This window comes from Mustela nivalis (genome assembly GCF_964662115.1).
Source record: "Mustela nivalis genome assembly, chromosome: 3".
Taxonomy (NCBI): Eukaryota; Metazoa; Chordata; class Mammalia; order Carnivora; family Mustelidae; genus Mustela; species Mustela nivalis.
Genome location: NC_139022.1, coordinates 32,209,049 through 32,222,112, shown reverse-complemented (window position 1 = coordinate 32,222,112; position 13,064 = coordinate 32,209,049). Strand labels below are relative to the sequence as shown.

At 47.0% G+C, this 13,064-nt stretch overlaps 1 protein-coding gene and 1 long non-coding RNA gene across 4 annotated transcripts in view; one reads left to right on the top strand and one right to left on the bottom strand.

Annotated features, from left to right (window-relative positions):
- Positions 1–256: 256 nt before the first annotated feature.
- On the bottom strand, positions 257–11,909 carry LOC309861131. The gene is made up of 3 exons (XR_014309776.1): positions 11,097–11,909; positions 8,315–8,502; positions 257–552 (listed from the first exon to the last, which is right to left on the bottom strand). It is a non-coding gene; the product is annotated as an uncharacterized lncRNA (long non-coding RNA).
- The window catches only part of RUFY1 (RUN and FYVE domain containing 1), a 68,317-nt gene continuing 65,593 nt past the window's right edge, over positions 10,341–13,064 (top strand). For all 3 annotated transcript variants that reach the window (XM_082723566.1, XM_082723567.1, XM_082723565.1), the window contains exon 1: positions 10,341–10,977. In XM_082723566.1, the coding sequence (XP_082579692.1) occupies positions 10,704–10,977 (274 nt within the window). In that variant the 5' untranslated portion in view covers positions 10,341–10,703. The remainder of the gene's footprint in view (positions 10,978–13,064) is intronic.

Sequence of the window (13,064 nt, the reverse complement as noted above, 5' to 3'; positions counted from 1 at the left end):
CAACTCTCCCGCAGAAGGGGGCTGGGAAAATCACAAGCCACAAGGACCTCATGGGCCTTACTTCTGTCCCTGACCGTGAGCCTGATGAGCATCCAGAGGCACTTCCTGCCCAGCCCACACCATGCTTCCCTCTTCTGTCCACTACCCCATGTGCAGAAGACCGTTTCCCACTTCCTCCACCCTCCCCCATAATCTGGTCTACCTTCTCTACTTCCCACCTGCTACTGGACATCCCCAGTGGGTCCCTCCTCTCCTCTTCAAGACTCAGCTCGACAACTCTTTCCCTCTCTCCTACATCATCGGTTCTCACTCTGTAAGATTTTCTTCAACAGCATATAAAAAGGGTGTTATCTCTCCCATCCCAGAAGAACAAATGAGAACACTCTTGGTGGGGCTCCTGGGTGGCTCAGTGGGTTGGGCGTCTGCCTTCAGCTGGGGTGGTGATCTCGGGGTCCTAGATCAAGCCCCGCATCAGGTTCTCTGCTCAACAGTGAGTCAGCCTCTCCCTCTGCCTCTGTGATCCGTCTCCCTCTGAGATCGCTTTCACTCTCTCTAAAATAAATAAAATCTTTAAAAGAAGAAGAAGAAAGAAAGAAAGAAAACCTACTTCCCCCTGCCAGTATCCACCCCATTTCTGGTTTATACTCATCTCTCATTCCTCCCCACTCACCATCTCTCTTTACCTCACTTCAGCCAGACTTTTTGCACACAGAGCTGACTAATTGCTCTTCCCAAGGTTATAGATCATTTTCACCTAGATCCCATGGCCAGTCCTCAGTCACCACCCACTGCCCCATCTTGGCCACTCTTTTCTCCTTGTAACATTTTCCTCTTTGGGTTCATACTATTTCATGGTCCTCCTTCTGCCTACCAAAACATTCCTTCCTTGGATCCTTTGCTGGCTCCTCCTCTTCTCCATGACTTTCTTTTCCCCTGGGAACCGCTCATCCAGAGCTCCTCCCAGCCCTTCCCGGCAAGGGGAAGACAATATGGGATTGACTCTTGCTGATGAGCCATGAGCAAAAGACACAGGTCACTTCCCAGCAAAGCCTGCCTGCCGCATTACTCTCCAGCTGTCTTTTCTCCTGCTGCAGCAGCATGGAGAAATCTTCTTGTTGGCATGTGGGACCAAAACACCAAAGCAGCCTGATCCCTGAGTCACTCTATGAAAGACAGATGTCCTGGACATGAGCCCAGACTGGCGTCAGGCTTCCTATGATTGAGCAATAGGCTTTCATGTGTCTGGCCACTGGGATTTGGGGGCTATTTGTTACCGAGACAGAACCCTAACCATTCCTGACCAATACAGTCACCTTATCCAGTATTACAGCTTTCGATACCATGGGTATGCTCATAATGCGCAGGTTTATAGGTCCAGCCAAATTGTCCCCTAGACTCCAGGCTCAAATACACAACTACTTACTCAACACTCCATCTGAGGTGTGAAACATCTCACACGTAATGGATCCAAAACCAAATTCTTGATTTTACCCCCATAGCATTTCTCATTTTGGCTGGTGGCAACTCTACCAGACCACCGTTGTCCGGAGGGACCAATTTCCACTTTCTCCAACCTGACCCCAGCTATTAGTATAGCTCTCCTCCTAGGAGGGCTCCTGCCTCTACCTTTCCTATCTATTTCTGCACACTCTATAGCTGCACAATCTCGTCCTAGCAGCTTCGTGAAAAAGAGCCTTTTACAACCAGGTCAAATCAAGTCATTCTTCATTCCTGAAACCCTATAACAGCCTCCCATTTTAGGTAGAGTAAAACCAAAGTCTTTACTGTATCTTCAAGACCCTACAGGGTCTATATCTGTTAGTTGTCAGAATCCCCACACTCACTCTGGGCCAGTCACACCAGCTTCCTTGCTCTTCATCCAACACGTAGGGCATGCTCCTTTCTGAGGACCTTTGTTCTAGAACATTCCTTCTCCAGGTTCTGAAAATGTCATCCCTCACCTTATTTTCTTAAATCTCACTTTCCCAAGAAGCCTACCCTGAACACCTACTTAAAATTACAAAAGGTTCCTGGGCACCTGGGTGGCTCAGTTGGCTAAGCATCTGCCTTTGGCTCAGGTCATGATCCCAGGGTCCTGGGATCGAGCCTCGCATCAGTCTCCCTGCTCGGCAGGAAGCCTGCTTCTCCTTTACCCTCTGTCTGTCGCTCCCCCTGCTTGTGCTCTCTCTCTCTCTCTCTCTCTGCGATAAATAAATAAAATAGTTTAAAAAGAAGAAGAAAGAAAAGAAAAGGACCAGGGGAGGGAGGTGGATGGAGGGAGAGAAACTAAGAAAGTTTAGAAAGTAAATAATGTATTGCTAAATAACTTAGTAGAAAGCAAATTACGAAATATTTAAAACTGAACCGAAGAGATGTCAAAATTTGTGGGTGCAACTAACAGTACTTGAAAGAAAATGTGTATCTCTACAGACACTTATTGAGAAATGAGAAATAATTAAAAATAAATGAAATAAGCATTCAACTAAAAAAAAAAAAAAACTGGAAGAAGAACAACATACCAAAACCAAGGAAATGAGAAAGGGAAACATAACAAAGAGAATTACAGAGAAAAACATAATAATAGGATATGGACATTGGGGAGGGTATGTGCTATGGTGAGTGCTGTGAAGGGTGCAAACCTGGCGATTCACAGACCTGTACCCCTGGGGCTCATAATACATTATGTGTTAATAAAAAATTAAAAAAATTTTAAAAACATACTAGGAAAGACTAGTAAAGATGAAAGACACTCATAAATTATAAAATGCTAATAACTTTTAAACCTAAACAAAATGAGACATTCACAGACAAAACTTAAAAGACCAAAATTGAACAAGAAGGAAAGATAATTTGACTAGATTAATAACTGTGTCTTCATTGAAATGGTGGTCAAAGATCTCCCTCCCACCCAAGACTAGACAAAAAGAAAAAAGCCTGGCCCTGGTCCAGTTATTGTACATGTGAATCCTTCCAGACTTTCAAGCAAGAATTAGTTCTCTTATAGGAGCCGTCCTCTTGAACTGCACCCAGTATCCACCAGCCCTCAGCGGCTAGCAGCCCTTGAAATGTGGTCAACAGGACTGGGAAAGCAAATTTTTATTTTTAGTTTACCTTCATTAATTCTAAGTTTAACTGAATAATCAATACTGATTTCCACTACTGGGAAAAAAATTTTTTAAGATTTTATTTATTTCTCTGACACAGAGAGAGGGAGAGAGGAAAAAAAAAAAAAAACAAGTGGGGGGAGGGGCAGAAAGAGAAGTAGAAGCAGGCTCCCCACTGAGCAGGGACAATGAGCTTTATCTAAGGACCCCAGGATCTTGACCTGACCCACCCATGCTCTGCTGGGAAAGTTTTTTGATGCTGTTCAGTTCAGTACTTCCTAAACCTCTTCAGTCATGAAGTAAGTTATAATTCACTACTTTTGGTGTGCAGTTTTGTGAGTTTTGGTAATACGCATTAGACTGTGTAACCGACATCATGTTTGGGACATAAAATAGTTCTCTAGGGGCACCTGGGTGGCTCAGTGGGTTAAAGCCTCTGCCTTAATCCCCACATCGGGAATCTTCACTCCGCAGGGGGCCTGCTTCCTCTGCCTGCCTTTCTGCTTACTTATGATCTCTCTCTGTCAAATAAATAAATAAAATCTTTAAAAAAAAATAAATAGTTCTCTAGCTCCACAACTGTGCCTCCTACCTCTCCTTTTTAGCCAAATCTTCCCACCACCCCTCACCCCTGTCAGCAAACGATCTATTCTCTGTCCCCAGAGCTTTGCCTTTTCCAGGATGTCATTATAAACGGAATCCTAAGTATGCAATTTATGGGTGTATTTACTTGAAAATTTTTCCAGATGTTTGAAACAACTCGGGGATGCGGATTTACTTTTTCAACTGTAAATTTAAGAAATCTAAATACACATGATGTATTTCCTGTGAAAACAACCAAATTAATGACATTGGTGCACACTAGCATGAACCAACATGAAATTAATTTAAATTAAATAAGATACCAGACACAATGGCAAACATATATGCAAATATAAAAATTATTTATAGATTAACCCGTTTGTACACGGCCACTGTGGAGAGACTTCAACACTCTTCTAAAGGACATAAAAGTGGGTGCCTGGGTGGCTCAGTTGGTTAAGTGTCTGCCTTCAGCTCAGGTTATGACCCTGGGGTCCTGGGATGGAGTGTCGTGTTGGGCTCCTTGCTTGGCAAGGAGTCTACTTCTCCCCTTGCTTGTGCCCTCTCTCTCTCTGACAAATAAATGAATCTCTGGACTCCTGGCCTCACAGCCAACCTGCCCGTGGGCTCTTACCCCAATCAGGACACCAAAGGCTTTGAGGACTGAATGACATGTTAGCCAAACAACCAGGACCCAGGCCTCTTTAATATATGAAGAACCGGGCCGTTGTGATCAATTTTCAAAAGAAATGGCAAATAACGCCCCAACTTCACGATAACCCAGCTGTTGGATTATTAGAGCTTAAAGCAGTTCTGATTCTTCTCCTAGGCACATGGTAGGGCTGCATGTCCCACCCCCGTGCAGTGAGGCATGGCCACATGTCCACTCTGGTCAACAAAATGTGAGCAGAAGAGTCTGGGTGACTTCCAAGAGGAAGCCTGTAGGAGCAGCAATCACTATTCCCCTTGTCCCTTCCCTCTGCTGGGATGATAAAGAAGTTCCACAGGATGGGGGCTCTGCTGGCTCAGTCTCTAAGTGGGGAGAAAGGGGGGGGGGGGGACTCTGGCAATGAAGGTAGCTGTGCGGTGTGATCACGAAATAAACTTAGTAAACCTCTGTTGTTTAAAGTCACTGACACGCGGGTGCAGATCTGAGCCCTGAGAATACAACGGTGACCCACAGGGACAAGTTTCCCTCTGAGCTCCATTCCAGGAATGGGGAGGCAACCATACTAAACAAAACTGGAACTGGAAAATGTCAGGAACTGGTAAGAACCATGGAGGAAATTAAACCGGGTGAAGTGACCAAGGACGGGAGGCTGGGAGGGGTGCATATTTTAGAGCAGTTAGGAACCGTGTCTTTGGAAATTTGAATTGAACTTGAATGTGAAAGATGTTGATATAAAAAAAAAAAAGTCCATCAGAGGGCGCCTGGGCGGCTTAGTAGGTTAAGCATCTGCTTTCAGCTCAGGTCATGATCCCCAGGTCTTGGGATAGGGTCCAGTGTCTAGCTCCCTGCTCAGGGGCGGTGGGGGGGAGCCTGTTTCTCCCTCTGCCTCTGCCTGCTGCTCCCCTCTGCTTGTTCTCCCTCTCTCTCCCACTGTCTGTCAAATAAATAAATATCTGGGGGGGGGAAAAGTTGATTGGTCTAAGACTAGGAGAAAATCATTCCAAGCAAAGAGGGGGAAATATATGAAAAGAATACATGTGGTGTGTTTAAGAAACAGAAAGAAATCATGTGGGACTTAACAAATCTACAGATTTGCCTGGGTAGCTCAGTCGGTTAGGTGGCTGCCTCCGGCTCTAGTCATGATCCCCGCATCTAGGGATCAAGTCCCACATCTGGCTCCCGTCTGCTTCTCCCTCTGCCTCTGCCGGCCACTCCCCCTGCTTGTGTGCTCTCTCTCTCTGTCAAATAAATTTTAAAATCTTTAAAGAAAGAAAGAAATCTACAGAAGATGATATGACATAGGGTAAGAAAGATTGGCAGGGGTCAGATCACACAGGACCTTGTAGGCTGTGATGGCTATATGGGTGAGAGAATGGATATGAAGGGATATGGATGGATGGGAGGATGGATGGAGGGAAGGAAATTGTCAAATCCTGGACGGTTAGAAACGCAAGTCCACTTTGGACCACAAGGTGGAGCCAAACATTGATATTTGTTACTTAGTTGTTTCAGTCTGGCAGAAATTTAAAAGCCTTCAGGATATTCCTGCCTGGAAAGCAGGGGGGGGGGGGGGGTTCAACTTCCCTTAAACCAGAGCAGAGTTTCTTGACTAGTGAGGCTACTTGACTATTAGCTGTGCAGAGATACTGATGCTCTTGGCCCTGGGGTGACCTAATAAAGTCTGAGGAAGCCAAGTTCCCCAAGTGTTACTTCTGTCCATTCAGAAAGCTGTGTAATACAGTAATCATTACCATGTTCTAGGCGGGTCAGTATGCAAAAAAAAAAAAAAAAGTTTAGGAGGTGCAACCTTACAGAATGTTGTGTGCTTCATGTCTCATCATTCAGAAGAGTGATCTGGCTTTTTTTTTTTTTTTAAGAGTTTATGTATTTATTTGTCAGAGAAGGAGAGAGAGAGCACAAGCAGGGGGAGCGGCGGGCAGAGAGAGAGGGAGAAACAGGTTCCCGCTAAGCAGGGAGTCCAATGCGGGGCTCGATCCCAGGACCCTGAGATCATGACCTGAGCCCAAGGCAGATGCTTAACCGACTGAGCCACCCTAGTATCCCGAGTGATTTGGCTTTAACTGGCCATTCCTGGAAGCAGAGTACCAACTATGTCCAGATACTAAAGATTCTGAAATGCCAAAGTGTGAAACGTGTGCATGGGAGATACAGGGACTCTCAGCTGTTGGGCCAACATATAAAACCAACGAAACCTTGAGATTCCACCTCTCTGGATACTGTTCTGGGATCAGGCAAATCACCAAACCCATCTGGGATACTGCCCAACTCAATTTAAAGTGCACATCAAGGAGAGAATGAGCCATCAGCAAGTATGACGTGCAGATGAGACAAAGTCTCCTGTAACGGGAAGCAAGGAGAGAGCTGCAAGCAGGAAGATGAAAGGATCAGTGCTGGGTCTTTGGAAGTTCTCAAGCTAAAGTGTCTAGAACAGAAGGGAGGAAGGAAAAGTCCCAAGACACAAGCTGTCCTGGAGAGTGTCTGCAAAATGAGGCGAGAGGTCACACAGGCAGGGGCAGCGATCAGGCAAAAGGCAGGGCCAGAAGTCAGAGACCGAGTCTGAGAAATGTAGTGAGAAACCTTTTTATGATTAGAAAGGAGAATGTGCAGGCAATGGGCAGAGGGTAGAATCACACTCAGGAGGAAGCAACAAGCAGGTGAAACTCAAGGCATAGAAAAGGTCCGGGGGCGCCTGGGTGGCTCAGTGGGTAAAGCCTCTGCCTTCAACTCAGGTCATGGTCTCAGAGTCCTGGGATCAAGTCCAGCATTGGGCTCTCTGCTCAGCAGGAAGCCTGCTTCCCCACCCCCCCCCACCCCCGCTTGCCTCTCTGCCTACTTGTGATCTCTTTCTGTCAAATAAATAAATAAAATCTTTTTTAAAAAAAAATAACATTAAAAAAAGAGAAGAAAATAAAAGAAAAACGGGTCCGGGGGTGCCTGGGTGGTTCAGTCGGTTAAGCATCTGCCTTCGGCTCAGGTCATGATCCCAGGGTTTTGAGATGGAGCCCCACACTGAGCTCCCTGCTCACTGGGGAGCCTGCTTCTCCCTCTGCCTGACACTCCCCCGCTCATGCTCTCTCTCTCTCTGTCAAATGAATAAATGAAATCTTTAAAAGGAAAAAGAAAAGTGGGTCCGAAGAAGATTGGAGAGAAGGACAGGGAGGATGTAGGGGAGGAGGGGAGAATACAGGGAGGGAGGATTGGACTACATATTTGGGGGTGGGACTTCCTAATTATTATGGCATATTTCAAGCACATGAAAAGTTATAGAAAATGACAAACACGGTAAGGTGTCTTTTAAATTCTACTATTTGTACAGAAAATAAGTATACACAAGAGTGCTCCAAATCACAGATCTTTCTTACCAAGTTTTCTCCAAAGTTGACCTCATATACAGTAAAATTAGAAAGAATTCAGAACTGTCATGTCTGTTGCTAGACTTGACATAGTTACATGCAAACTCAGTCGCCTACCCAATTAGGCCCATCACACCGTTTAGAAAATACATATTTTATAATGCCACACTGTCTACTGTGAAAGCTGTTCATAGATAATAAACCTATCAAACACCCAAAAGTTCAAAAAATTAACTATCATATAAAGGAGAAATAAGTCTCTAAAATGCATTTCAATATGTAAATAAGTCACCACTAACACTAAAAGAAATAAGGTAGCCAGACACTTGTACCTAAAATCCCCATGACTGTGACAAACAGCACAGGTATTGTCTTAATACCAAAAGCAACAATATTGTAGGCGAATCGAAATGCATAATAGCTCTTCGGTTCTGAACAAACCATTGTCACTGCATTCTGGGAGGTTCAGAGTACATTTACGGTAGTCATTTTGCTCACCAGTATTCCCTGCTCTCCTTTCCAGACACTGGTAGGATTGAACTTTTGAACTCTCTCGAAGTTAAGTTAAAGGAGCAGGTACTTACTCTGGCCAGTGAAAAGTATGTAAGTGGGGAGGCCTAGATGGCTCATTCGGTTAAGCATCTGCCTTTGGCTCAGGTCATGATCTCCAGGTCCTGGGATCGAATCCCACATCAGGCTTTCTGCTCAGCAGGGAGCCTGCTTCCTCCTCTGCCCGCTGCAACTGCACCCACCGCTTGTGTTCTCTCTCTCTCTGACAAATAAATAAATACAATATTAAAAAAGAAAGAAAGAAAGAAATGTATATAAATGAACATCGTCACATCAGGGTTGTGGCACTTAGTGGTGATGCAAAATTCTGCTCCAAATGATAGAACTTGCGATGGCCTGGGTCCCCAAGAGGAGGACGATGAGAAGCAAACTTCCAATAAATTAAACCACTGAGATTTGGGAGGTTCTTTGTTACTGCAGCAAAACCTAGTCTGATATAATGTTAAAACTATTTTTCTGGGGCACCTGGGTGGCTCAGTCGGGTCAGCGTCTGCATTTGGCTCAGGTCATAATCCTGGGGTCTTAGGATAGATAGAGCCCCACCTCGGGCTCCCTGCTCAACATGGAGCTACTTTTCCCTCTCCCTCTGCCCCTTCCCCATTGTGTTCTCTCTCTCTCAAATAAATTAATAAAATTTTTTTAAACTATTTTTCTAAAAGGAGTTTATATTTCTATGCAAAGTGGAATATGATCCAGGCTCTGGCCATTATAAATGAGCTCTTCACCTACAAGAATGTCCACTGGCACTGAAAAGTCATGAAAGATCTGGGTCTGCTGCTTGGTAATTTCAGGGCATCTAACTCCCCTGCTCACTGCATTTCAGTAGAGACTGGCAGCAAACCCCTCCATCACGGTGACAGCTCAAACACCATCCCACAGCTCCCCTACTACCTCTGCACCCCACTCTCCCCATAGAAAACAGCTGGCCTTCAAGGACCACACGGTACATAAACAGGGAATGGAGTGGAGACAGCTGGACCAAAAATGCCTGGAGAACCAGGGAGCTTCTAAAGGGACCGCCATTGCCCACTTCACCAATTTGTTGACACCACAGAATAGACTCTGAGTTGCCAAAGCTTCCACTCTTTCAAGAGGGCCAAAATCCAGATTTTCATACCAAATCTTCCGATTTCTAAATGTCTGCAACAATTTTTTTTTTTTTAAGATTTGAACGCTATGGGGGCACCTGGTTGGCTCAGTGGGTTAAAGCCTTTGCCTTTGGCTCAGGTCCTGATCCTGGGGTCCTGGAATCGAGCCCCGCATCCGGCTCTCTGCTTAGAGGAAAGCCTGCTTCCTCTCTCTCTCTGCCTGCCTCTCTGCCTACTTGTGACCTCTGTCTGTCAAATAAATAAATAAAATCTTAAAAAAAAGATTTAAACACTCTGGGAGCCAAACAACAGTTCTCCTAGTTCGATGAGGACCCTGCGTGGCACTTTGCAACGGAAGTGTCCAATGCAAATGAAATGTGAGCTTCCAGTTAGTCAGATTCCGTTCTTTTCCAAGTGAGGAAACAGACGGGCAGTGCTTGCCTGCAAAGTGGACCCTGCCGGGTGGAAACGACCCATGGCGACGTAACAGTCCTCACGTTGCTAACGTCTGCCATGCGCTCCTTCCTGCAAAATCTAACTTCATCATGAAGTAGGTTCCCTTATTATCCCCATTTAACTAATTCATAGAATCCGGACCTTCTGATTCCCAGTCCTGCCAACCTGTCGTGTCTGTAGGGGTTTTTTTGTTTGTTTGTTTTTTGGTTGGTTTGTTTGTTTTGATCTCAGGGTCTTGGGATCCAGCCCCATGTCTGGCTCTCTGCTCAGCGGGGAGTCTGCCCCCCCCCCCAACTGCTTCTCTGCCTACTTGTGATCTCTGTCAAATAACTAAATAAAATCTTGAAATAAAAAATAAACTAATTAAAATTTTTTTAAAAATCCTGATTTCTGCCTCGCCTGTCCCAGTTCCCTTAGCCGCCCTTCTAGGGCTTGCTCCGAAGCGTGCTGCCGGAAAGAGGCGAAGTAGAAAAAGCACATCATGAAATTAAATCAAAAAGAGGAAATTGAGTCACGCCGAAACTAAAGCCGAGGGGGCTGTGTTCCAAGCCAGGCTGCGGGCAACCCCGGTGGGGGGAAGGGGGCAAGCCCAAGAGTAATTTTCTGGACACGAGTCTTCCCTACTGGTGGGAATATGGGTGTGTCTTATGTTACAATTTGTTGTTATGACTTTCCTGAACCTTTTGGAGGCTAAAGAAAGGAGGGTATAGAGTGGTGAAGAGGAAGGGAGAACTTCGCGAACAGGAAAAAAAAAAAATCTCTTCCCGCCCACGCCGAACCCACCGCCCACCCGCGCGCCCGCCTGCGCGCCCGCCCGCGCCGAGTCCTCCGCCCGTCGCGGCCACGTGACGCGGCCAACATGGCCGACGGGGAAGACGGCTGCCCGGCGGGGCGGGAGCCGGGACCGGAGCCGGGAGAAGAGTTCGAGATCGTGGACCGGAGCCAGCTGCCTAGCCCTGGCGAACTGCGCAGCGCAGCGAAGCCGCGGACCGGGCCGGAGGGCTGGTCGGCGCCCATCCTGACCCTGGCGCGAAAGGCCACCGGCAACCTGTCGGCGAGTTGCGGGAGCGCGCTGCGCGCAGCCGCGGGGCTAGGCGGCGCGGACAGCGGCACGGACGGCTCGGCGCGCGCAGGTAGGCTGCGGCCGGGCACGCCCCGCGCGCGTCCGCGGGACAGGTGGCCGTTTGGCTGTGGGAGCCCGACTGGCGAGTGCATCGAACCTTCGCAGCCTGTCAGACGAGTTGCTCAGAACCAACCTGTTAGCACGCGTCCGTACTCGTGCGCTTTACGTCCGGCCGTGCAAGCCGAGTCAGGGTAAATGCGCGGGTTTGCACGGGCTGAGATTGGGGCGGTTCCCCTAGCCGACCCTTGTAATTGGGTGCCCCAGACAATGTCCTGACTCCCAGTGGGGGACTTGAAGTAAGGGTAGGAGTTTAAAGCCCTCAAGAACTGAATGCAGTTACGCTGTCTGCCGCGAATCTCCAGATGCCAGGTCGGCTCGCGCCTGGGCTGTCCCCGCCCACCCAGGAGTGCAAGCTCGGAGGTGGAAGTCAGGAGGCGGTGGTTCCAGGCGAGCGGAGCTGCCAAGTCTTTTGGTGAGGCGCGCCGGTCACCGCGTTTCTCAGGCTGTGCAGTAGTGTTTTGATTCACCCGTGAGCTCTTCTAGTTCTTTTCAGCCCTTGTTACCCGGAATAGAGTTTCGGCATGTTAGAAGAATGGAAATAATGGAAATACTAAATGATGATATTAAGAGTGTGATTTGGAAAGCCCTGTAAAGCCAGTTATTGAGAGCTGTGCTCACCAATAGAGTAGCCACGACACGCATGTGATGTTCAAATGTTAAAATTTAAAATTCCAGGGAGCCTGGGTGGCTCAGTCCTTAATCTTCTGCCTGCCTTTGGGCTCAGGTCATGATCCCAGTCTTCTGGGATCCAGCCCTGCATCAGACTCCCTGCTCCGCGGGAAGCCTGGTTCACCCTCTCCCACTTCTCCTTGTATTACCTCTCTCGAAGTCTCTGTGTGTGTGTGTGTCAAATAAATAACGTCTTTTTAAAAAAATAAAAATAAAAAATTCCGTTCCGTCTTCATAGAGTGCTGTGTGGCAGAGGTGATGGAAGACTGTAGTGCTAAGAACCATAATGTGTCTTTGAGGTTTCTTGATTCCCTCCCACTGGTGTCTTTGCTGCCTAGAAGTCCTCGCTGACACAGCATTGTGAATTGTGAGAATTTCGGTGGTGAAGGTGGAGTAGTGAGTGGAGAAAGGTTTACACACGGACTTGTTTTGAGATTCTGGCCGTGGCAAGTAGGACTAGCAGGCAGTGAGGCAGCCTGTTCACACGGGATTCTAGTTTCCACTGGTTCACTGCCTTTGCACACACCTGTGGGTGTTTGAGAACCAGCCATGGGCGGCAAGTCCCGAAAGTCAAGGCATAGGGTGAAGTAGAGGCCTCCGAGATTGTGTAGCAAGCAAATAATGTGAGCTGTTCACTGAAAAATGCCATGCTAGTGCCTAAAATAGCACCAGCACAGAATAATTAATAATAAATATTTGCTGACTTACTAGATGCCAGGTATTAGTCTTAGATCTGTGCCTGCATTAATTTATTTAACCTTCAGAATAACCCTGGGTGGTAGCAGCACTGGCTTCCTGCTATGCATCAGTGCAGGCTTTGATCCAGGTGGTCACCTGGGTACTCAGAGGTGCTGTACACATTATCCTTGTTATCTTCGTTGGTTTTTGTTTTGTTTTAAGATTTTATTTATTTGATAGAGATATAGTGAGAGAGGGAACACAAGCAAGGGGATTGGGAGAGCGAGAAGCGGGCTTCCCACCGAGAAGGGAGCCCGATGCAGGGCTCAATCCCAGGAGGATCAGGACCTGAGCTGGAGGCAGATGCTTAACGACTGAGCCACCCAGGCGTCCCAAGGGCATTCTCCCATTTTAGAATTATTCAGATATATATTTCCTTCCCATCAGACAGGGGGTATGTGTTACGCCTTTCTCTGTTCTTCCATGGGAAACTTTATTCTCCATGTGTCCAAGTGGCCCTCCACAGCCGGTGCAGCTCGTTTCACAATGAACCACAGTAATGTTTTCCCAGTTATGTTGCTGAACTCACGTTAGCCCCTGAGATGCTAAGTGAAAATTCCTGACAGGAAAGTGTTAAAGTTTTCCTCCTTGTCCACAGAGGAGAATATTGTATTGTAAGACCCTTCAAGA